The sequence below is a fragment of the Aythya marila genome (assembly GCF_965140915.1).
Source record: "Aythya marila genome assembly, chromosome: 6".
In the NCBI taxonomy this organism is placed as follows: domain Eukaryota; kingdom Metazoa; phylum Chordata; class Aves; order Anseriformes; family Anatidae; genus Aythya; species Aythya marila.
Genome location: NC_139047.1, coordinates 15,195,366 through 15,221,456, shown reverse-complemented (window position 1 = coordinate 15,221,456; position 26,091 = coordinate 15,195,366). Strand labels below are relative to the sequence as shown.

General features: G+C 37.1%; 1 protein-coding gene across 1 annotated transcript in view; it reads right to left on the bottom strand.

Annotated features, from left to right (window-relative positions):
* Positions 1-23,807, bottom strand: part of CWC22 (CWC22 spliceosome associated protein homolog) — a gene marked incomplete at its 3' end in the record, with an annotated part of 42,400 nt that extends 18,593 nt beyond the window's left edge. Inside the window, exons 1-20 of the mRNA XM_082763224.1 lie at positions 23,561-23,807; positions 23,338-23,433; positions 22,124-22,191; positions 21,183-21,302; positions 20,816-21,073; positions 20,113-20,241; positions 18,374-18,542; positions 17,924-17,977; positions 16,822-16,957; positions 16,526-16,732; positions 16,344-16,406; positions 15,818-15,913; positions 14,452-14,533; positions 14,054-14,114; positions 6,240-6,317; positions 4,996-5,148; positions 3,958-4,085; positions 2,957-3,058; positions 2,657-2,853; positions 7-246 (exon numbers count right to left, since the gene is read on the bottom strand). Coding sequence (XP_082619350.1) covers positions 7-246; positions 2,657-2,853; positions 2,957-3,058; positions 3,958-4,085; positions 4,996-5,148; positions 6,240-6,317; positions 14,054-14,114; positions 14,452-14,533; positions 15,818-15,913; positions 16,344-16,406; positions 16,526-16,732; positions 16,822-16,957; positions 17,924-17,977; positions 18,374-18,542; positions 20,113-20,241; positions 20,816-21,073; positions 21,183-21,302; positions 22,124-22,191; positions 23,338-23,364 — 2,368 coding nt within the window. The 5' untranslated portion in view covers positions 23,365-23,433; positions 23,561-23,807. The remainder of the gene's footprint in view (positions 1-6; positions 247-2,656; positions 2,854-2,956; positions 3,059-3,957; positions 4,086-4,995; positions 5,149-6,239; positions 6,318-14,053; positions 14,115-14,451; positions 14,534-15,817; positions 15,914-16,343; positions 16,407-16,525; positions 16,733-16,821; positions 16,958-17,923; positions 17,978-18,373; positions 18,543-20,112; positions 20,242-20,815; positions 21,074-21,182; positions 21,303-22,123; positions 22,192-23,337; positions 23,434-23,560) is intronic.
* Positions 23,808-26,091: the final 2,284 nt, after the last annotated feature.

The window sequence follows — 26,091 nt, the reverse complement described above, 5'->3', positions numbered from 1 at the left end:
GGTAACTGTCTCTGCCATTAGACTCATCTCTGTGATAGTATTTTGGTACATCATCCCTCCTATGTGCTTCTCTGGGATTTCGGTGATTTCTTTCTGACTTGCTCTCAGTATCGCTTCTATCCTCACGCTGTCTCCTTCCGATTTTCTTCTCAATGGATTTCCTTTTCCTTCCTTGTTTTTTCCTGGAAGCTTTATCAGATTCTCTATTTTTCTTTTGTGTTCTCTTTCTTTTAGCTTTCGGAGCATCTGAAATTATAACAAGTCTTGTGAATAAGGTTGTATTTTAATTAACTTCAGTCAATTTATTGAACTACATAAAGAACATTGTACACATTGTAAACTTAAGTTTAAAACGTTAAAGTACATGCTTAGCTAAAAGCTTTAATAGTCCTAAATATATGTATGTTACAATTTCTGGAATGAAATCAAAGTGTGCAACTGCTAAAAACCAGCAAAGATTACTTGATTTGCTTTCAATTAGAAGTTATATTTGTCTAATACTTTCTTTTCAAAAGCCGAGATTTACAATTACCTCTGAAACCATCTAGATTATGAACTAACATCTGTATTTCTGAATATACAGTAGTGCTTATCTCTATGGAAGAGATTTTACCTCCTCCTGCTTGCTCTTTATAAAGAACCACTAGATTTCACTCAACAGATGTGACGAGCCTTGTAAATAAATAATGAACACCAAAGTTACAGCCATTTAGAGAATAACCATTACTATGGCTTATTGTATGAACTATGGTATCATATCATTTAACTGTTCCTAATTGCCTTTTGAAAATACTGTAGTCATAAATTGATTTAATAGTACATCAAATACCTGAGTTTTAGAGTAGCTGGCTAATCTGTTTGAAACTAAGGCTAACTGGCACTCTGATAATGTGCAAAGGTGGATCACTTCACATAGATTTTGGTAGATAGAGATTTTCTTCTCCAACAGTGTTTTCCCTACCATTTTATATCTACCAGAATGCAGAAAGACTCCAGAAAATAAGTAAAAACAAATATGAGTCTTTCACTACAAATTTCATCCTCTGGTAGCTCAGTTTTGGTTGTAACGGCCTGTCCAGAGCAGTGCAAAACCAGACAGTGAAGTTCCACACTAAATGTCAGTAAGGATCAATCTCCCGTTTAGCTGGATGCTCTATTTCTGATCAGCAGTTTTTCTGTTTTCTCATACGTTGTACTGCTGAAAAACTTAAATACTGTATAATACACTTACGAAAAATTCCTTTTTATCTCTACCAAGTTATTTTAGATTTAAAAAGTTGCAAACACAGTTATAACCAGTAATGGACCCTCACTTTATAGCAAGCCTGAATGAAGCTTACCATTACAGAATATAGTTATCTCAAATTATTGTTCCAACCACTGTATTTAAGTAGACAAGAAAAAAGTAGAACAAGAAAAAAGGTGAAACCAGGCTGCTAAGGTATCAGAAGTCTTAATGAATGTGTGTTCCTGAATGGAGGAAAGACAAGTAGTAAAAGAGAAGGTCCTAAGATTACAAAAATTAAGTGTTTGTACTAGCAGATTGCAGACTCAGTTGGTTTGTCACTAAGGACTTACCTCTTTGGTTCCTATCAAGCAGCTCAGTAGAGCTGCAGCTGTCTTTGCAGGAGCCATCTGGCTCTTTGCTGAACTAACGCCTTCTCTGACCCTGTTTAACTGTGCCCTCCTCTAGTGCTTTATCGTCATTAATGTGATAGCTTCATAATGACACCCAAATCAGATTTTGTACAGTAACATTGCAACAGAGGAAAGAAATGCAATTCCAAAGCATGAGCAGCTCACACTGCTTTTATTTTATTAATCTATATTTTTGTTTCCGAGGCACACAATAAATCAAATTAACTTTGAATCACCGAGCTTGTGAACTATAGGAAGTCATGCTGTGTTATCACCTGCTCACGTTACACAGGAGAGACTGTACACACTAATTCATACTAGCATGTACTTCGCAGAATAAGCAACATTTATGACACTTCATGCTAAACAGAATGCTATATATGAGCAGGATGATACGAGATGCTAAATAGCGATTATGATACAAAACTATAAAATATGAAGTTGTAAGTGAAAGCTGATTCTTCCTTAGAGATTTCTCTCAAGACTAGAACCTTCACAGTATCAACACACAAACTCTTTTTGAGGAAAGCTAATTAGGAAATGAAAATTAAGACGGAGAATAAAATTAAACACACTGCTAGAACTGAGTAACGTCTTGTCTGATCCATGAAGAGACGCATTTACAGAGGACATAGTTCACCAGTAGGCACCCCACAGAGATATTAATAGGGAACTATTCTAACCCCTCCTTCCTCCACCAAACTGAAATGATAACTCTGTGTAACAGGTATCAACTGTTTAAGAAAGCCCTCGATAACAGTGTTCCTCAAATACTTAAGTGTCTAAAAATAGAGTGTAGTTTTTCTGATTTCTAAAGTAAGTTTCCATGAGCAAGAGGTAGTATTTTGAAACACATAAGTTAAAGAAATTTTACATATATTTATTCCTATATACGTTTTAAACAAAAAACAGTAACACCTTCTATAGCTAGTTTGTCAAAACAAGCATATGTAGCAAGAGCAGTAAATAGAAGTATAGCAACAAATAAAAGGGAAATGAATAGTTAGTGTTTAAATACCTGAGTCACTGCTGTTGCTGCTGCTAGATGAGGAGTCACTGCTGCTGGATGACTCTGAGCTGCTGCTACTGCTGTCAGAATCAGAATCTGAAGAGGAGTCTGTTTCTGAAGATGAAGAGGAATCTGATGACTCAACATCTTGTTTTTGTGTCATTATCATCTTTGGTGCATTTTTCAGATGTTCTCGTAATTCATCCCTAATTTAAAAGAGGAAAAAAGTTAACTTTTTCCCCCTTCTCAGGGGGAGGCACAGGAAAAGAAAATAAGAATCAAATAGAAACAAAAAACCATGTTCCTCACGTTAGTCCTCCAAGGCCAATAGAAGTGAAGAAGTTGATGGCAAAGCGAGTGTTTCTTGGGTTATCCCGAGGCAATAATCCTTCAAAGAAAGGCTGCAATGTTCTGTTGAAAACAAACATCTAAATCAAGCGCTATGCCAGTTTAGCACTAATTCTCATTGACATTAATAAACTGAAAAAGGAACTGCACACAACTTCATAGCACGGCAAAAGTTTTCTCTTCGTGCATTTTTCAGCACTTCCATTATATCTGTGGCATATATTAACAAAATTCTTCTGTTGGTATAATAAAAAAAATACTGGCAGGTTCTGACAAAATCAAGAGCCTAATTTTGCGAAGCCCTGAAGAGACCTCTGAAATCTAGCTTGTGATAGCAATGGATATTACTTGATGACCAAGAAGGTCAAAGATCTAGGTACCTATGACAAAGTTCCATCAAACAGGGCCCTAAGTATAAACATCTACTAAGTTCTGTTAATACACAGAGTTAATTCCTGTAATTGGGATTTCTTCTAGTAACAAAGATCAGTGTTGCCAAAATACAGTGTATTAAAAACATACATACTTAAAAGAATATGTTGTTCATATCAGATTGAAGGACAAGCAACTAATCCAAGAAAAACTAGAATTAGATGCTTTTTTCTAAGTTTTGCCAGAAGAGAAGTCACAGCAACTTTTATTACATTGCCATATAGCTGACAGTATCACAGAATCACATTGTCTAGGTTGGAAGAGACCTCAAGATCATCGAGTCCAACCTCTGACCTAACACTAACAAGTCCTTCACTAAAATACATATAAATGCACATACTTGAACCCAAGTAAATGGTAGGTAGCACTCAATTTAACAGGACTCTTGAAATAAATGAAGTTATACACACACTTACTCTTGAATACTACAGCTACAAAACTATGGTCTTGTTTGAATTTGAAAATAGAGTTCTCATTTTTACTTTTTCATAATAATCCAATGTACAGTTTTGAAATAGATTTCAACTTACTCATCTTTTAATCTTGCATTTAGATTTGGAAGTCCCATATATTCACTAAGCTCCTGAAAGAATATTTTGACAAAAATTCTACTGGAGGATGTGGTGGTTTCTTCACTCAGTATTATACACTCAAGGACCTGAAAATGTTTAGAGGGGGAAAAAACACACACTAAAACATACATTCTTTCATTTCTCTTAAAACCCATTGACCTGAAATAACTAACAGCCTGATTTTTATTTATTTATTTTTGTTCACAAATATAAATGCTAAATCTTGGTCAAGACTTTTTCAACCTTGAGAATTCTGTTCTACTACCTGCAGAAAGTTTCTGATCACTTCTATGCTAGTAATTGTTTTAGAATTTATTTTAAGAAAAACCCATGAAAGAAAAAAAAAGTCAGATGTGTGAACTTCTGGAAAGTTAAAGATTTGAAACTTCAGTTCTAAACAGATGAAATACTTGAACTGTGTGTGACAATTCACAACTGACTTGTGAATGACAATTAGATTAGGTTGTGTACTAAGAATAAAAGTGCATGAAAAGTTACCTTATAATTATTTTTTTAATGTTGTATTGTTATATAGCAGAATGTAAGATTGCCTTTATTCTTCCTAAAAGAAATCTTAAATAACAGAAATGCAGCATTTTTAAATTTATTATACATTAAAATGAAAAGCTTTATGTAATTATAAGCATAATTTCTCATTTTTTTAGACTTATTTTCAAGAGACAGTTCTACTACTTACACTGTGGATTAGCTAAAAAAAAAGTACATTTTAATCAATCAATTCCAGCTGAGCTATTATAAAATAATAGCGCGAATCAACTAATTAAGAACTGCAGGGGACAGGGATAGGTTAGGAAGAAGAGATGATCAACACAATTGTTCAACAGTTTGCTTGAGAATATATTTAAATATATTATTTAAAATAGTAATAGCTCCAAAGTGCAGAAAACAGTAAAACTGACGCTTTACCTACCATTTCAAAATACTAGGCATTAATAATTAAATAAAAAGGATATGACAATAGACTGTTCTACTTACACTCCAGGGAATTGAATCAGTGTACAGTAGATGAGCAAACATCTTGGCAACATTCCTCAATTTGTTTGTTTCCAAACGATGGATAGTATCATACTGTTCTTTGAAAATAGCTTCAAATGATTCCATATACTCTTTTTTTAGCATGCAGAAACGCTGAAACAGTATTTTATAATTTAAACAGATTAAACAAAATATTAAACACACACATAACCTACATATAAATGACCTGTGCAATGTAAATGTAATGGTGCTAATATTTACTGCAAGATTTTCCTTTAAAGTAATACTTAAAGGAGAAGAAAACACCTTCAAATTGATATATTTTATTGCTTTTGGCAGTTTGTCAGAGCAAGAAACTCATCTGCATTGCAGAAGTAGTAATAATTGATTTTGACCTGCAGCAAATTATCCAGCAATTTATTTTACTTCCATACATCCAGTATTCTCACTGGATGTAACCCGTCAAATATAACTTTTTCATGACATCACTGAATGGGTATTCAAAATTAGAGAGGCAGCAGGGAACACAGCCAGAGGTAAGACATTTTGGACATAAACATTTCAAGGAAGATGGAAATTGACAATTATATTCTACTGCTTTTGAATATGCAGATTTATATGGTTAGTGCTTCACAATAGAATGTCAGCAGAAATATTGGATAAAAAAGTAGAAATGGAAAAAAACAAACCCTGTCAGTGTAACTGCTCGCTCCCTTAGGGCAACTATTTGAACTTAACTAGTCAGCTCTGTCAATACAAGACAGGGAAAGCTTGAACTAAGAAATAACTGCAACTATTAATTACTTACACATACAAAAAAAAGCCAACAAGGAGCTAGCAGTTTACTGAAAGACAAAACAAAAGAACAGGACTGAAATGACGGTTTTGTCCTCTAAAGACAATCTGAAGCATCTGGAAAAGAGGAGTCTCTAAAGTCAGTCTTTAGCGCCATGGAAAGGATTCTTCTAGTAACTCATAGTACATTTAACTTTTAGTACCATGCCTTGGCCTACAATTTACCTTTCTACAGTAATGAAAAAAGGGAGACAAAAAGTAATAACCTAAGGAGAGAATAAGTTCTTGTATTGCATTCACTGTGCTTATTACGATCAAAATGTTAATTCAATCAATTAGCATAACATTTTCAGAATAAAGACTATTAGTTTTACTTATCTATTAAAATTTAAGTTTGACACAAGAACTAAAGTAAAGCATACAGTATAAAATCTGAAATTAGAACTCACCCCTGCCAGTAACCCAAAGAACTTCTCATACGTTCTTTGCTGAGCACAGCAGTCAAGTATCATATTGCAGAGTTCTTTCTGATTTAAAATAAAATTTTCACTAGATAAATTCACTGTAGCAGTAAAAATATCATTATGAAGTACCAAAACATTGAAGAAATCCATACACTGATGATAGCTTTAAAACAAGACTATTTACATAAAACACATTAGAAACATCAGCACTCTTCTGAATTTCTTGTTTCTGAGGTTATTGGGGGCCTAAACATTAACTTTTTGCCATTTGTATTTCTTCTTCTGCTTAAGCTAAAGTTTTTGAGCTAACACACCATACAATGCAATAACGAAGTCAAATCTAATTTACCAACTGTCTTTACCACAGTGAGGAAAAGGAGTTATCACAATTTTTTTTTTTTTTTTTTTTTTTTTTAAGATAAATAGCACCAATCCCCTACATCTATAGAAAATGAAGGTAAGAAAATCCACACTAAAGTATATCGTCCCCCTGTTCTCGGCTCTGGTGAGGCCGCACCTCGAGTACTGTGTTCAGTTTTGGGCCCCTCGCTACAAGAAGGACATGGAGATGCTTGAGCGGGTGCAGAGAAGGGCGACGAAGCTGGTGAGGGGCCTGGAGAACAAGTCCTACGAGGAGCGGCTGAGGGAGCTGGGCTTGTTCAGCCTGGAGAAGAGGAGGCTCAGGGGCGACCTTATCGCTCTCTATAGGTACCTCAAGGGAGGCTGTAGCGAGGTGGGGGTTGGCCTGTTCTCCCACGTGCCTAGTGACAGAACGAGGGGGAATGGGCTAAAGTTGCGCCAGGGGAGTTTTAGGTTGGATCTTAGGAAGAACTTCTTTACCGAGAGGGTTGTTGGACATTGGAACAGGCTGCCCAGGGAAGTGGTGGAGTCACCATCCCTGGAGGTCTTTAAAAGACCTTTAGATGTAGAGCTTAGGGATATGGTGTAGTGGAGGACTTGTTAGTGTTAGGTCAGAGGTTGGACTCGATGATCTTGAGGTTCTTTCCAACCTAGAAATTCTGTGATTCTCTGATATCACAGGAAAGCCCAGAAAAAATAATACTTAAGTATGGTTAGTACTTGTTTGTTACCTTAATTTCAGAACTCTAGGCTTTGAAACTAGGAAGTTGCATGTATGTACCCATCTTTATGAGCAGGAACTGGCAGCTCATGAATGGGAGGAACGTTAAGCATATATACATTTATACACATCTTAAAACAACTATTTCAATTTTAAACCACAAGATTTCTGTATGTAATTGTTATAATTATTCATATACATACATATATGTGTGTGTATATATACATATATATATATGTATATGTAAAATCATAAAGTGACCATCTGGTAGTTCAAGCTAAAGTCACGTTTTTAAATCCTACTGCTGGCAAGAATGAGAAAAAAGCTGTAATTTTGTGCGGGGTGGGAGGAAAAGCCAAACAAATGTAAAAAACAAATTCAATCCAACAAGAGCACTTTTACCATTCTGGATTTTGTTTTTTGTTTTTAAATAAGCTTTGGGCTATTTCAGGTACATTAGAAATAATTCAGGAAGCCTAAATTTAAGCCTCCTGAGGCTGATTTGCCTAGACTTCCTCCTTTATACTGAAGGAACGGAGAGAAACTCTTCTAAAGGAAACTGCTTTAGGCTCCTGCTTGGAATCACCCTCTAAACGAGCATCTCCCATTCATGGCTAGGAAGGAGCAGGGGAATCAGAGATAGATTAGCCTCTCAAAGCTTTTACACACACTCCATCACTGACAGTCTACCTTACACTTTCCTCCTGTCTGAGCGCATGTGGATATAAGTATCAATTACAGCAATCCCACTAAGTATCAGTTACAGCAATCCCACTGAAGATGCTCTCCTGCCACTGTTACCAACTATTTTAAACAACCAGCTCTGACCCCAAACTCTCTCCCCCCCCCCCCCCCCTTTTGTGTGCACCAACACCAGCAGGGATTCTGGATCAAAACCCAGAGGGAAATGTGATTGTCACCTCTAGGATCAGAGCACTTCACCAGCTGACAACCAGTGGTATAGGCAATAAACATACAGGATTTTTTTATATTATACATATACACACACACACACGTATATACATATATATATATATAAATAGAAAACTTAATTTCCTAGCTATGTGAACTGAGCAGATTGTGATACAGCTATGAACTGGCTCAGGGCACAATTTGAAACAGTAATTAAGACAACTGAAGCAAACATTTTTATGTAAATTAAGAGCCATGAAATATATAGCACAAACAGGACTGCAGTATTTCCCCCATTAACTTTATTTTAGTATTTTCTAATGTGACCTACTTCATACTATAAACTAGTTTATGGCATTCCCAAACAGGTTTTAGGCTATCAGTCAAGTATTTTTCATCATTAGTTCAGATAAATTTATATTTAAACTAACAATCCCATAAAAATATCGCTTAACTGAGGAAAAAATAAAATGAAGTTTTGCCTGAGCTGTCATAATTTCAATCATGTTATTTATTCTCTTTGTATCTGAAACCAGTTTAGTGTAACATCTACCAGACTCAGTATTCTCCCACTTGTGCCATTCTTCCAAGTACACATACCTAAAAGAAACATTTTGCCCATCACACACTGTACTCACGACAAACAAAAAGCCAACTATGTTTAACAAGAAATAATCCCTTCTAAATACTGAGACAGTAATGTATCAAACAGAAGCTTGCAAGTGTGTTTAAAGGCATTCCTATCAACACTGTCGCATTGTGTTAGCTTGGTATATTAAAATGCATATTAACTTTTTATATTATCCCGTTTTACAGTAATGCTGCAGTTAATCAGTTTTTAAACAATCAACAGGGGTAAAGTGCTGATGCCATTGCTAATAAAGTCAGCAAGACTTGAAAAAACAAATTACTTCTCTTCCTCATCTTAAATGCAATTACAACATTGGTATCCCCTGTGGTTTACAGTAATTAAATATTTTAACATTTTAATTAAATATTACAATGATTTCTAAGAGGGTATCTCAAATAACCACATGCATGAAAATAGACTTGCCCACAGATATTCTTGCTAGTGTTATCACAACAACTCAAGGTTAGGTCTAGAGTAACCGTCTTCCAGATTAAAAATTAATAAACTTTAAAATGATTTAATTGTTTTTTGAGAGATGTGACAAGTTCACATCGCAATTCTAGCTTCATTTATAGCTTTAAAAGGTTAGTTAACTCATTTCTTTGCTTCCAATGATAACACTTCTGATGATGTTTATGGCAAGTAGAATCTGTGGGTCTTAGCCCTTCATTTGCTTTAGAGAACACAATGAACTTGTTTCCCAGTTTTAATTAAGATATTGTGCTGTTTAAAGACTTCCATACAATGCTGAACAAATGACTATGAAGCTTAGCTCCGAAAGCACAGCTATCCAATCACGAGGTAAATAAATACTTTAAAAATATCTGATGTTCCATACAGATGAAGTGAACGATCTTTTGTAGATGTCTTGAATTCAATATTATACCATGGAAAAATAGCACTTCCCAAAACTGCTGACACAGATAAGGAGATATGTCTCTAAATACATGGCATTTCTTTCAGTTCTCCCTAAAGAACTAGTTCTTATCTAAAAAGTATAATGAGTTGGATGGACCTTGGTACAAAGCATCTAGTTCATTCACACCTAATGAACTCTGTTTAGAAACTGTTTTCATTTCTAAATACGTAACTTATATGATTAACTCAAAAGAAAGTAAACTGGTTCCTCTAAGGGGCTTTCTGATTTTTAACTCAAGATCCAGATTCTACAGTTTATCTTCAGTGATTATACTGATGTCAACAGTACTGCATGTTACACACATTAAAGCCACTGAATGAGTAAGACCTTGCCTATTAAGATTTTATATTCTAACTACAATGTTTAGAAGTAGTTTTTTTTTTTTGCTGTTATAGTTTTGAGGCTCCTACTATGCATGTAAAAATGTATCAAAATACTATGCAATTTATAAGAACTTCAATTAGTATAAAATGGTCAGACTAACCTAACATTATCCTTCAGATAGCAAATTTAGCAAATTCTTTAATATAAAAGTAAGGCAAGTTTTGTTTTGCTTTGTTTTTTTTGTTTTTTAGTTTTACTGTTCTTCACCCTACTACATTATCTTGAAACTAAGAGAGCTACTAACGTCTTGACCCAGGCAGATGCCTAGAAGAGTGGTTCAAGAATAAGATTGCTTTGATTTTGATTAAACTTGCAGATTTAAGGCAATGTATTTAAAAAGAATTAGTTAGATTTCATTAGAAGCCTGAATTAAATGATATGATCGAGTCCAAGCTGATATAGTACATGTTTCATACAATTAAGTATATTCAAGTATGGAAGTGTAAGTCTATTAACAACACTGATATTAACGAAAGAACGAGGGAAATACTACATGTATGTTATACTGCACTTATGCATTAACAGAACGCCAATTAAACATATAAAACTCAGTTTCATTTACTGTTTGGGTATGTACTATTTTTAAAACTGAAGTTCTGAAAGTTTACATTGATTCAGCATCTAGGGCTCACAAAAATATCTTCATACGGAAGACAGAAGAACCACTTGAGGATAATCATGTTTTACAGACAGCAGCAAGTCTGTGAAGTAATCACTGTGCAGTTGCCAAACCTATGTGTTGCAATGCCTTGTAGTGAGAAAGGAAAGCAATGCATTTAAGAAATCATCTACTTGACCAGAAGACAATTATCAGCTTTAGACCATCCCACTCCATACCAGCTTCCTGGACTACATTTTCAGTGAATGTCAAGTCAAAATTAGTACTCCTGTTATCTTCAAACACTAAATGCAGAAATAGCACAACAGAGACACTCACAACTCCCTCCACCCCAAAGTAGGACTGATTTGAAGAAGTGTGACACCATTCCGTAAAAATGCAAATGTGTCAAAAGCATGCATAATTCTTTCAAGAAGGCTGTGCCTAGAACAAGTTTTCTCCTTTCAAGTAAAAAATAAATGAATAAATAACAATCTTGTGACACATTATTTTTGAGATAGCTGTATTGAAGATGATACTCTTACAGATGAGGCTAATTTACTGAAGTTCCAAACTTTGCTGTAAACCAATGTTCACATCACATCACAACCACTGAAAAGAACAAACAGAAGCCAAATCTATTTTAGCCAAACTTCTAAAGAGCAAGAATGAGGTGTTTTTTTTCCCACCGCAGTGGGCTGAGCAACAAGGGAAGAACACTTTATGCTCTCAGCTTGAACAATGCTTAAATCCTTTTGAAATTAAGTATTTTGTATGCAGTAAGATCTTTCAGAAAAAGCTCTGCATTCCTCATGCACTAAAGAAGGAATGATTCTCTAGTTAAGTGCTTCTTTCTTTCTGTCTAGATCTGTACTACCATGAAGATTCTCAAATCCTTTTAACTAAAACCACCAGAAACTGAAACATGCTCGTCCAAGAGCAGAGGCAACAAAAATCTCTTAAGGGAAAGCAAACTGAAAAGCCTATTTCTGACATTTTAAACAGGCTTGCTTTTTGCTTTCGTTGTAGTTCAGAAGCCAGCAAACTGGTAATATCATATTCCTCTACTAGTTTTAGTTTATTTTTCTTTGGCAATGCATTACATTAATGCAGTTTTAACACAGATAATAACAGTACTTTTTAAGAACAGAAATAGCACTCTGCGCCAAGACCAAACATATGCTTAAGAACTAACTGAAAGGCTTGTTTAGAACACCTTGTCACAGGCTCTAGAAGAGACTACAACAAAGCTCTTCAACTTCTGATCTGCAGGCAGCAGTTGGTCCCTTAGTACTTAAGAAAAGCAAGTCTCTTATTAGATTTACTGTAAAGAATATCAGTTATGATTTTTTCCCTTACAAGCCAAACAAAAAAGAAAAAAATAAAATTCTGAATATTTTACATACTAAGTACTTCAGTGCTACTGCTAAACGGTGAAGAGCAGAGCATACCAAAATGCATCAAATCAACAACAACAACAAAAAAAAACCTTAAAACCCTATGTTAAAGATCAAAAAAGGAAAAACTGCCTGTAAACTTGCAATACAAAATTGTAGAAAGAAAAGGTGGTTTAGATAAAGAATAATAGACACTGAGGCATAGAAACTTTGCATCCCAAAAAAAGGAGCATTAAAAAAAAAAGATGAGGTTTAGGTGAGTAGTCTGAGGAAGGAGAATATACAGCTGAAGAAGACTAAAAATGAAATGCATGCAAATCAGACAGGAAATAGAAGACTGATGCTTCTGTTTAACAGCATTATTTATTTCTGAAAAAGCAGCATTTCATCGCAAAAATAAGAAGTGTCTCCATCTCAAGTCAGAGAAAAACAGCTTACTAAATAAAAACAAAAAAAAATTGTTGACATTCTCATCACTATCCTGTAGTACACTGCAGTGCCAAGGAGTATTCTGTTGTTCTTGTATGTTAAATTTTGATTAGCAGGGGAAATACCAAGTTTCTCAAAGCCCAAACTTCTGTTTTTATTTCTATAAAGCACTTCATACAATTATGTAATGTAAAAAGATTCACATTCAGTAAATTAGTACCCTATAGATTAGTCCTACATGGAAAGTAACACCTTCATTGCATTTGTGCATCTTGGGATATTTTATTTTCAGCAAGTAAGGCATTCACAGAAAGTAAAAGCAAGTATCCTGGTAGCAAATATTAAGTCTCAAAAACACCTAGTCTTCCCAAATTAAGTGGTGAAAAAAGAGTCTGTTTTATATACCTAAGATTCTGACTTATGTTGTGGTGGTGTTTTTTTTGTTGTTGTTGTTGTTTTCTTTTTAAATACATTTACTTTGTAGATCTTGATCACAGAATAGCTGGTAGTTGATAGACTGCAGTGGTATTAAACACCAACATTTGAGAAGTATTTTGCAAAGCAATTACTCAATCAGCAGTATTACTCAATTTATATCTTCATTGTATGATGTAGTGTGTATATTCTAGATTGTTCTCTCTATAGCTGAACTGATTTGCTGCAAAACAGGATTTCTTTCCTCTACTTAGAATCCTTCAGGTTATGGTTTCATGGGAAGCCATAATCCTATGCGTGCTTAGTATTTCATTTAGGTAGGCTTGAAATACTCCATGCACAGAATTAAATAAGAAAATACACAGCAGTCATCTGAATTCTTCATATGCTTTCATGTAAATTACTTACTGACTGAGGAACAATTTCCTTTACTTGAAAACATACCAATTGATCTTAAACAGTGTCTGCAAACAATTTCTTTCTGAGAAGATGGCAATAAATCATCCATACCCAAGTTGTTTTAAATCAATACACACTATTATTCAAAACACTGTAGAAGCAAAAACACAATTCATTCTTTTAGTACTAGCCTATATTCCTAGCTCCACTGGACAAAGTTCACAGCTGCCTTCACAAGTATTATCTCCAACTCCTCTTTCAGGAACAAAATGCTGAGAATGTGTGCCATGCTACAGTACTTTTGTTAGAGCTTAACTCTTCCAACAGTCCAACCGACCAGCATTTTCAAATAGGCCTTAAACATTTAAGCTGCTTGATATAAAGTAGAAACTGTGTGAAGAAAAAAAAAAAAAAAAAAAGCATTTTAAGAAACAGGTATCAGCCTATTTGCTCTAACAGTTTAAAGACATTATGAGAAACACCTGCAAGGAGACTGCCTGTTCATCCGCTCTTCATAGCAACTGGGTCTCAGGACAAGGAAGTATTCCATATACTACCACAGGACTACTTTATAATCATGTTAATAACAAAAAAGAATAAAAAGCAAGGCTTACAGTTTGACTTTCGGGGAAGTCCATCTTCAGCAATTTGTGAGCACATTCTTCAAAGTCTAAGCTATAATAAGATAAAAAAAAAATTCTCCTTATCCATGCAATGTAACTACAATAAAAAACACTGACCTTTGTTCACTAGAACAATTTTAATTACAGCAATATTCATAGAAAAGTCCCAGCACACTAATTTCATAAACACTTTAAGCAAAATGAATTTATCTTAGGATGATAATTCATCTACCTATATGTCAAACAATAGTCTGCTTTACACTATCAGATCGGGCTCTATATTGAACTTCTTAAATCCTGATTTAACATACAATTTAAAGAAAAAAGAATATTTAACTTCAACCACGTCAAAAGAAACGCACTTGAATATAAATTACATAAACATTTACCTTGACTGAATAGCAAGATAAATTGTACGACGGAAGGAGACCAGGTTAATTTCTGTTTTGTCATGGACTGTAACTTTCTGGCCTGGGAAAGAAAAGCAGTTTGAAATAGTAAAACATCAAGGCAGGTCTAAGTAATCTCTTATAACACATCTGTTTTTATTAGGTCTGTAACACACTATGCAATACTTTTTATAGTCTTTAATATTTGTAATTAGCAACTTTGTGTGTGATATATATATTTTTTCTTTTACAGGGGGGAAAATAAAAAAGCAGTGTTTGTATGATTATTGACCAACAGGTAAATATTTAGAGATAAAATTTTAAGAGTTTGATTCCTTTGAAATCCTAAAACCTGATTTAGCAATTGCACCACTGGGTTTAACATTCTTTGCTTACGTTATTAACAAGGTATTTTCTGAATAATGTAACTACACAATGCTTTACATAGGTCTTCCTGTATTTTACAAGAGAATTTTTATTTCCACTACATGTAGAATACATTCTGCAAAGTCCTTTTTTCTCCTGAATCAAGAGCAGAAAAATCTATTATTCCAAACCACAACCATTCCAGAAACACCTTTATTCACTATTCCTTCAGTCTTTAAAGTTTAGCAATAGCATAAACATCCTGTGAATTCTCATGCTCTTCCCTTCCTTGACCCCTCCAGTCAACCAGAGGTTCTGTGGAAGTTCTGCTCTACTGTAAAATACTCTGCTAAAGTAGTGAGGAAATTCATTCTAAGTATTCTACAAGAATAGCACTTTGCTTGCTTTTCAGTTACAGACTCTGCACTAATGTATATAATACAACGGAACTGAAACAACGTATATATGTATATACAACAGTATCTGAAAACACATGAATAGAGGACTGGCGCAGATCAAGCAAGGGGGCTGAACAGAGCTGAGATATAAACAAAAGATGTACATACATTTTTAAGAAAACCCAATCTGATTTCAAAAGCAAGTTAATAACAAGATATAACACTAGACATGACAATAAAGTTTTTGTTTATTTGTTTAAGTTGGCGTTTTCATGTAAGTTAGTTTTAAGATTTTAGGTCTGCAAGGATCTTCTTGCATTAAATTGATAAGGTCAAGAACAATCAAGCAAAGATCTCTCTCGTTTTGTCTATGCTGAATGCTTCCTTTTAAAGGGAAGGAATACTGGATGGAATGGAATACTACTTCCTAGTATTAAATACTTAGATCTAGGAATAAGTTTGGATTAAAACCTCCCTCAATATTGCAACATTCTTAGTTTTGGAAAGCGTGTAACAGAAGTTAAGGTCTCCTTTCCTGTTTCACCTACAAAAAAAAAAAACACACGCACAATAGGTCTCCAAGTTGCCAGTCACACACTTACCATCTTCATCCTCCTCTTCATCTTCCTCTTCATCTTCCTCACTACTTCCAGCTTCTTGATCTGGTTCAGATTCACTGTCACCTTCATCAAGGATTTCTGAAAGAGCAGTATCCCAGATTAAAGAAATGTAGAATCACAGTAGTTTCACCATTAATGAACACCTGTTCCAACACCTAAGAGTGAAGGAGTGTCTCAGGTGGACAAGGGATGTCACAACTGAATGATACATAGCTGCAGAAACAACACTGAAGAAGATAGCAGTAATACACTGTAAAGGTGTACCATGAACTAAAAGACAGTTATTTGGGATACAGATACCACCTGCTGTTAAATAATAAAATTGGTAACAGTTGAATAATTAAATGAATTATTAATTATTAAATGAATTATTAAATGAATAATTAAATAAATTAAATAGTTTACATTTATAAACGTATATAAATATATATAGACATAAATATGCACACATTATACATGTAAAATACATAATACCTCTGTTATATATAAGATGTGTATACACACCTACCTTTCTTGAGCATTTTGTATTTCTCTTCATTTTCTATAAAGTTTGGATCCATCTTGAAAACATCTTTAAAATAAAAAGAGAATCTTTAAACTACATCAGTGAAGAAAAATACTGCAAATTACATCTCCAGTTTATATTCTTGAGGAATACAATCACAGAAGTATCTCCCATTTCTAACTTACTAAGAATATCCTCTGGGTTGTATTCATCCTCTAATGGCAACATATGAGTAAACTGATCCTCCTCTTCCACTAGATCTAATCCCTCTGGAATGATTGGATGATCCTTGAAGCCATCTTTCCGTACAGCAAACATGACTTCTATCATGTACTGAACACGCATGTCAATTTTAGACTCATGCAGGATGTGTCGAAGACGGTCAAAGATCGCTTTCAAAATAGACAGAAATGTTAATGTGAAAAAGGACTTTCTAATACAAACAAAAACAAACCCTAACGTTATTGCTAATTATACTTACCATTAATACCTCTAGGAGAAACTTCGGTTAATTTGAGCCCACTCTCCTTAAGAAACCCAATTGCTACTTCAATACTGTCATCAGTAGGCCTTTCAAGAAGCAAGGTGAGCATTTCCAAACATAAAACCTCATGAGCCTTTAAAAAGAATATCAGTAAATAACATGAGTTTACAATGTTCCACAATTAGTAGTGATTTACTTGACTGAGAAGTCTAGCCTTTGAGGATGTCACATGACTCTTGTTTAATCATGCATACACAAAACAACACGCTGGACAAAGCTAATTAAGATGTAGTCAACATTTCAAATACAATTTTGCTATCTGTACATACACCATCTCCATAGTCAATGACTATACTACCGAAATGTGGCTACACTCTGGTGAGCAAGCAATGAAAAACATTTTGCCACTAAGAAAAACAGAATGTATTTCCAACAAGCAAATAAAATAACACGTTACTAAAACTACCTGGATGTAAAATACTAGTTTTGGAAGTGAATCGTGTCTATAATCAAGCCAATCTTCCAGGCTCATGTATATAAGCAAATGGCATATATGAGATTGTTTCTTTCAGTCTTTTAGAAAACCATTGGGAATATACATAATTTTATTAAAGAAGAAACTAATGTTTTAAACTGGGGTATCCCATTTAACTGGGGTAGAAATCCTGGTATTTATAACACAGAAGATAGTGGCATACAGATAGATTCAAATTTGATTTAAATGCAACTGAGTCTAATTCTGCCTACAAAGATGCTTAAGCCTGCGTGAGATTACAGCGTTGCGAGAAAACTATGTTTAAGATCTGTGGGACAGAGCCGCAGACTCAGCCTTTGATAAAAAGTGAACTATTGGAATACTAGCCTACAAACATACATGAGGTTTTGGGAAACTCTGAAGCATAAATGCAATGGCAAGTGAAAACATCATAGCCAAATTACCAGATAGAACCTTTTTTTCTAAAAAAAGTCCTAAGCACTTACAGCAAATACTGTAACCTTTAGAATAGAGAAAACATCTTCACTTGGGCTACCATTGTCTTGAAACTAAAAAATAAATACAAGAATAGCCATACAAAGTATGGATCAAATAGTAACATACCACATTCTGATTCATCAGATGTGCAACAAACTTTGAAGATGTTAGACAGAGTTGCTGCAAAAAAATAAAGCAGGAAATTACAATGCGTCAGGAAATTACAATGCGTCTTATACAGAAGAAAAAGTTACAACTCAGACACTCTTACTAAAGATTTGTGCATATCAGTCAAATTAAGTAATGAAAATAAATATTTTGGTATGTTCTACAATTAGGACTACATATTTTCAAACAAAAAACATCACAGTTCCAACATAAAATAGGTTGTCAAGCTTTCATGATACTCTAATACTACTGTGCTTCATGTACTTATGTTAAGTCAAATATAATGATGGGTCCCAACCCACAGGTCTCAGCTGTGTTCCTTTCAAGTACACCATTTGAATGTACACGGTAGAAGTTCAGCACAGAAGAACTGTATGTCAGAATGCTGCTTCTTGACATTTTACATACCTTATCATTTCTGCGATATCCTTTGCGAAAATTTAGTATCAACCTCTTGAGAATCAATTCACCAATATTTGGAAACTTGGAATTGATAATTGCCACAAGAGCTGCATAAACATGGGTAAAAATTGGAGAGGCACCTTGAGCTTGCAGAATGGATCTAGACAGCAACCCCCTGTAAAAATACATAAATGTTTTATTACAAGAAAAAACTTCTATGCAGTACTTATCATAAAATAGGATTGCATTGTTAGAACAGTTTGAAAATGACAGTCTGGTATCCTTCTATCAGTTGTTTATTGTGCAACAAATGGAGTTCTGCAGAAGTCAGGTTTCCCAAACATGACTGAACCCAGAAACTGTTAAACTAACACCATATCATTCAAATATTATGCCTATTAAAGGTATTTTTTTTAAGTGGTAAGCACTTAAAAAGTCTCTATCTTGTCACCTGCAATTATCCTATTTTTAACCACACTGCAGGCTCTTAAGCTTTTAAATTTGTATGACTGTGCTGTTTCTTCCGCAGCCCCCTCATTGGAAATAGCAAAAATCGCTTTGTGACAGAAAAAACATCTGCTCTGAAACTATTTACAATGAAGAATTATGATCCAAAATACTGAATAACATAAGCAAGCAAAACTAGATGGGAAATCAAAATTATATTTTCATGAAAGATCCTTAAAAGATCTACCTAGGAATAATAAAATTGAATGCTTAGCAAAGCCAGAATATGCAAAATAATACTTTTCAATGCTTTTCTCAGATGAACCTGCATTCTTCAGCATCGTAAATATGTTTTAGAACACAAGTCACCTTTTTAGAACCGAAATAAATAAAAGCAGAGGGCTTATAAGTTATTACATCATCCTAAGTATATTTCAATAATCAAGTCTGAAAAGAGTCTTCTGAGACCTCTCAGATATACTTTTTCTAGCGCAATAGTAGATAAGCTAATGCAACAACATGCAAATTCTATAACAAAAGGGAGACAAGAAAAAAACCCTCGCAACATAAATCTTTAAAGTACATATTTGAAAAACAACTGTCTTGTCTATGGTCAATTGAAATCCAACTGTCTTTCAAAATAAACCCTACACGGATCTAAATTCAAACTGCATCAGCTTATTTGTACTTAAATCGGAAGTCATCAGTTGGAAATAATCACTTTATACTGGTGTACAGGAACAGAATATTTTGTTTTGAAACTTAGATGCTCTCAGATGCAAGTGAAAATAGTCTAGTTCAGACCGCATTTACTTATGCGGTTGCCATGACTTAGTAGTGATCTCAAAGAGCACAGTAATCGTTTCTCCACATTACAATGGCAAAGATAAAGGTGGAAAACAATCTAGTCTAACAGCTGTAGTAAAAAGTGTGTTTTCAGACAATATTTAGCTCCAGATAAAATCTGGGAATACAGAAGTAAATAGACACAGACATATGTAAGTTTCAAAACATTCAAGAAAAATGAGCAGGTTAAACTACTGTGAAAAGGAAAGCTATCATCTGTTGTACTGTCTTATTCCTCCAAGCATACAGTACTTCCTCTACCTCTCCCACTCCCAGTCCCTTTTCCCAAGTAGGGAGCTCCTCTACACTGGACGATACAGCCTAAGGTATTTAAGGAATTTTAAAAATCAGACCAGTATCCATATACTAAGCACACAGAGTGATGCACAAGTGAACGATATACCTATTAACACAAAAACAAGAGAGATTCTTTAAAATATTTTATCACTTACCTTCCCCGAACAATATTTTCCTGAAGGAGCTCATGAATGATATTTTCTATATTAGAAACGTTCACTTTATTGACAAGACCATTGATCGACTTCTTCAAGGCTTCCCAACTCATCCTCTGATATGCCAAGCTATTACAAAGGTATCACAAATTATTAATATGTAAGTTTGAAGCAGTATTGTTGTAGAGTGTTATATAAAAGCATGAAGGCAAGCTGTATTAAATAACACAGCAAAGAAAACATTCACTGCATAAATGCGAAGGTCAGTTCACAGTTACACATTTAACTACCAGGAACCTACAAAACCAACATGATATACCAAGATGTAGTTCTCCACAGATATGGTATTAACCCAGCATGTTTGGTTTTCTGCGGTATTACAAAAAAAAAAAAAAAAAAAAAAAAAAACCTGTTTATGCTCTGTATTCTACTTCTCCATTAACAGCAGAAGTGCATATAGTCATAATGTTTTTTTGTTTGTTTGTTTGTTTTTTGTTATTGTTTGCTTTTTTTTTTTTCCTTTGTCTTGTTTGACTGGTTGGTGTTATACTGTTTTCCCAAGAGACAAGAAGGAAGAAGACTACAAGGAGACAGCTCTCAGCTGTTTTTCTGAGAAAACTGTACCTTCAGAAGAATCATTACAGCCCACAAAAGGTATCCCGTTTTCACCAACATTTCCTAACGTCTTTTACCATCAACTCACCTATTTTTATCAGTGATTTGTTCTTGCATCATCCTGAGCTTGGCAGGTGGAATATATGCACCACCTGTGCGAGTAAGGATTGGATCCACTTCTTCTTTCTTTTTCTTTGATGTGGCCTCATCATGAGCAAGCAAGCTCTGAACTGTTGATCTCTCTGGACTTCTACGATCAGGGGAAGAGAGTCTTCTCTGCTTCCTTCGATCAGATTCTCTTTCCTCCCACTTCTCATAATGTCTGTCTCTCCCTCTTTCCGTCCTTCTAAGGAGACAGAAAAAAGGCAATGAAAATGTTTGTGAGAAGTTTTCACCTTTTATTCTTTAAAAATCAGTACTTCCATTCTGATTAAAAAACAGGGATTGGTATTCACCTTCCTTCTGAAGTTCTGTCATCATAGTAGTCCCTTCTCGAATATTCCTGATCATATCTGCTGTCATCAGAGTATCTTCTTCTTCTTCTGGGAGATAGAGACCTGTCACGCTCTATATGCCTATTCACAACCCAAAAAAACAAAGTTCTCAGTAAAAGGCTATGCTATTAATATCTACTTGAAAATAATCTGTTACATATATGCCAACAAGTCCACCTCTGCACTCTGGGTCTTAATACATACATCACTCAAATAGAAGATGCTCCCTTTTTAACAACATGTTGACAGCCAGCGAATAATTTTATATGTTTCACATATTTATATTTCTTAATCAAGAAAATCACTGTAAAAGGAAGCACCTCCTACAACTTAGATGTATGTGCCAAACGGTAATAGCATCAAATACCAAAGGCAAATGTTGCATGTGGTGTTTCTTAAGATGTATGCATTCGTTTCGCCTACTTTTACTCGTGTTGCGTGAAACAGAAAACACACTATTGAAAATGACATTCTGTTTGGTACAAGATGTTTTATACCAATTAAAACATGAAATTAAATTGCTAGCAGTTCATCTCCTGCCTCAGTAGACTGCCCTTCAAACGATATTTCTGCTGGCTTTCATAAGCTTGCTCTAAAGCAACAGTTGTAGTATCAGCAATGAGTCAAAGAAAGAAGCTGGCATCTGATTTCCATTTTCGAGACCCTTGAGATTTTAACTAAATGAGAAAGGAATTTTTAAATAATTAGTTATAACAAGAAGTCTATTTAATTACCTCTTTCTTGGCATGCAGTATTTTATTAAACCTGCAGTTTTTTTTCACTGCTCAGTTATGGTAATAAATAAAAAGATAAAAAGCACGGAGTTTTTTTTGTTTTGGACTCATCTCTCTATGGGAGGTACATAAATGAAATAATACATTATATAAATCAGTCATTTCTACCTGTCCTCTGGAGACAAACTTCTGTGGCGTGAACTGTATTCCTCTTTCTTTTCATGACTGGAGCCATGCTTTAAAGAAGACAGGAAAAAAAAAAAAAATCAAGCCCCAATGTTATAATATACTCAGTGTGAACATATGTATTTTGACATCAAGGCGTATCATGGCTTTAGTTTCCTACTCCCTTACAAGAAGCAAAGGCCATCAAATAAAGCTTATAGCAGTCAGACTCATGACAAGGAGAGTTAGATCCAACTAACGCCTGCTTAAGCAGCTGAATTCCCTGCTAAAGGATGACCCAGATTTTAAGATTGGGCATAGGTTCACGACTCTCAGACTGAACAAAGAAAAACAAAAATCACACGGGTTACCAAAGAAACTATCTGGCTCAGGAAACCGCAAGTAGGTGGAGACTGGGAGTGCACTTGTGAAGAGCAGGGCAGCCATTAAAGTACTTTCCCGAGGCATCTACTGTTGATTACTACCAGAGACTAGGGTAGGCTGATCTTCAGTCTCCCTTTGATCCTTCACTGCTTTCTTCCTCTACACATTACTGTACACTTTGTCACATCATATCCAATACTATTAACAGAATTCTACCACTTTGGTGTCTTTTCCCTCTTCTAAGAATCCTCTTTATTACATGTTTTTTGTTACACCTTTCTCTTTTTTTTCTAACCATAATTTGTTTTCTTACTAAATCATTTCCAACTTCATAAATCATATATATATATCATAAATACAATATGTATTTAACACATGGGTAGAGCCAGGTCTTTTTAGGACTCCATTCTCCAGTTCTACAGCATGTGCCTTTGCACAAGCAGACCCTAACAGATAAGTGAACATTCGTAGGAGTAAAACAATACTGGGGATGCTGCTGAAACTGCAAGTTCCCATGTCTCCATGCAAAAGCCAGCTATATTTGCTGAAGTCACCTGCAACTCTTGGCCAGGCTTCCTGCCACAGCCACCATAGTCAATTTCCAAACGGCATGCCTCTCCTAACTGGCGTATTTGATAGATGAGGGAGCACTACTATAATCACATGACTGGAAAGATACAAGAAGATATCAACCTATCCCTTAAGCACCCCTATCAAAAGCCACATCAATCAGAAAGGCCAGGACAAACCTAAGAGCAAGGAAGTCCATGCGGGGTTCTAACCACCAGTAACAGAATAACCAACCCCCACAATTCAGGCTTAAGAGCACTTACATTTATTTGTGTCACCCTGCTCTTCATCTCGATTTCTATTTTACGAAGCTCTGAACATGCAGCAAAGTGGAGATCAGTGCATCAATAATATTTCATCTACAACACACAAAACACAATCAGGTTTTTTCTACCGCGTAAAGTGGAGGAACCTGAATTCCTAGTTTGCTGTTTTCATACGCTCGAATGTTAAATTCGAACAAACAGCCCCACCACAGGTACGCACCCAACCCCCTCTTAGGGCTGCGCAGCACAGGCACAAGGCCGTGCGGGGCACACAACGGCAGCTGCACTTGGCCAGCGCCCCGCCACAGCCGGACCGGGCCCGGCCACACGGCCCCGAGCCGCCTCGGCGCTGCGCCACCGCCCACGGCAGAGACCGCGACCACCGCACCGCAGCGGCCGGGAGACCCAGCGGGGGCTGCCCCGCTCCCGGGGCAGTGTGCGGGGCATGGCCGCCCCGCTCCCCTCCGGTCCCCCCCCGAGCCGCCCGCAGCGCCTGGGCCCGCACCTACCGCCCGCCGCCGCGGCAGTTCCGGCGGAACGCGACGCACAATGAGGGCGCCGGGCTCGGCGCCGCCCCGCTGGGCCGGCGCCATGTTCCGGGCAGCGCGGCGCCACGGGAAAAGTAGTCCTGCGGCCACGCGGCGCGGCCGCCATCTTGAGGGCCATGCGGGCGGGCGGGCGGGCTGCGGGCAGGGCGGAGGGTGGCTGAGGGGGTTAGCGCCCTGCGCTTGTTGTTCAGGCTGTTCTTTTGAATAAAAAGCGGTGGCAGGGAGTGTTACAGGAAGAAACATCAATAGCAAAATGGGAAGTAAACTTGATCCAGCACTTCCTGAGTTCGTTCCTCCATAGCAGGCCTGTTGCTCCTGTCAGCCCGGCTGGGTCTTTGGCAGTGCTGATGTGAATGAGTCACAGAAAAAAAAGAAAAGAAAAGAAAAAATAAAAAACATAGAATCATTAAGGTTGAAAAGACCAGGACAAACCTAAGAGTAGAGGGGGACAATCACCTCCCTGGACCTTCTGGTGGCCACACTATTCCTGATATAATCCAGGATGCCGTTGGCCTTAGCTAACTGGGCACGTTGCTGCGAGCGTCAACCAGTACCCCCAGATCTTTTTACTCTGCGCAGCTTTCGAGCCACTCTGCCCCAAGCCTGTAGCATTGCCTGGGGTTTTTGTGGCCAAAGTGGAGGACCCAGCCCCTTGCCATTTTGAACCTCATCCCATTGCTCTCTGTCCATTGATCCAACCTCGTCAGGTCCCCGTGCAGGGCCTTCCTACCGTCTGGCAGATCAATGCTTCCCCCAGCTTGGTGTTGTGTGCAAACTTCCTGAGGGTGTGCTCAATTCCCTCATCCAACTGATCAATAAAGATATTAAAAAGGATGGGCCACAACACTGACCCCTGGGAAACACCACTGGTGGCCGGTTGTCAACTGGCTTTCACTCTGTTCACCACTACTCTCTGGGCCTGGCCATCCAGCCAGTTTTTAACCCAGCAAAGAGTGTACCTGTCCAAGCCATGGGCTACCGGGTTATCCAGGACAATACTGTGGGGGACCGTGTCAAAGGCCTTGCTGAAGTATAGGCCTTTTCTCTCATCCACCAGGAGGGTCACCCAGTCTTAGAAGAAGATGAGGTTGGTCAGGCAGGACTTGCCTTTCATGAACCCATGCTGACTGGGCCTGATCCCACGGTTGTCCCACAAACGTTACGTGATTGCATTTGAGATGACCTATTATATCACTTCCTGGCACCAAGGTCAGGCTGACATGCCTATAGTTCCCTGTGTCCTCTTTACGACCCGTCTGTCACATTAGCAAGTCTCCAGTCATCTGGGACCTCCCCGGATGACTGTGGCTGCTGATAGATGATGGAAAGGAGCCCAGCAATCACATCTGCCAACTCCTTCAGCACACTTGGGTGGATCCCATTGGCTCCACAGACTTGTGACAGTCCAGGTGGAGCAGCAGGTCTCTAACTTTCCACCTGAATTGTGGGGGGTTTTTTCTGCTCCCCATCCCAGACTTCCAGGTCAGGAGGCTGAGACTTGACCACCTTCCTGGGCAAACCATTCTAATGCCTATCCAGTCTTCCTGAGAAGAAATGTCTCCTGATTTCCAACCTAAACCTCCCCTGGCACAACTGGAGGCCATTCCCTCTAGTACTATCACTGGTTATCTGTGAGAAGAGGCCGACCCCCAGCTCCACACATCTTCCTTTCAGGTAGCTGTAGAGAGCAGTAAGGTCTCCCTTGAGCCTTCTCTCCTCCAGACTAAACAACCCAAGTTCCCTCAGCTGCTCCTCACAGGACTTGTGTTCCAGGCCCTTCCCCAGCTTCGCAGCCCTTCTCTGGGCACGCTCCAGGGCCTCGATGTCCTTCTTGTAGTGAGGCACCCAAAACTGAGCACAGTACTCAAGGTGCGGCCTCACCAGAGCAGAGTACAGGGGAATGATCACCTCCCTGGTCCTGCTGGCCACACTATTCCTGATACAAGCCAGGATGCCGTTGGCCATCTTGGCCACCTGGGCACCCTGCTGGCTCATGTTCAGGCAAGCATCGACCAACACCCCCAGATCCTTTTCCTCTGCAGAGCTTCCAGTCACTCTGCCCCAAGCCTGTAGCGTTGTCTGGGGTTGTTGCGGCCAAAGTGCAGGGCCCGGCCCTTTGCCATGTTGAACCTCATCGCTTTGGCCTTTGCTCATTGATCCAACCTGTCCAGGTCCCTCTGCAGGGCCTTCCTACCCTCTGGCA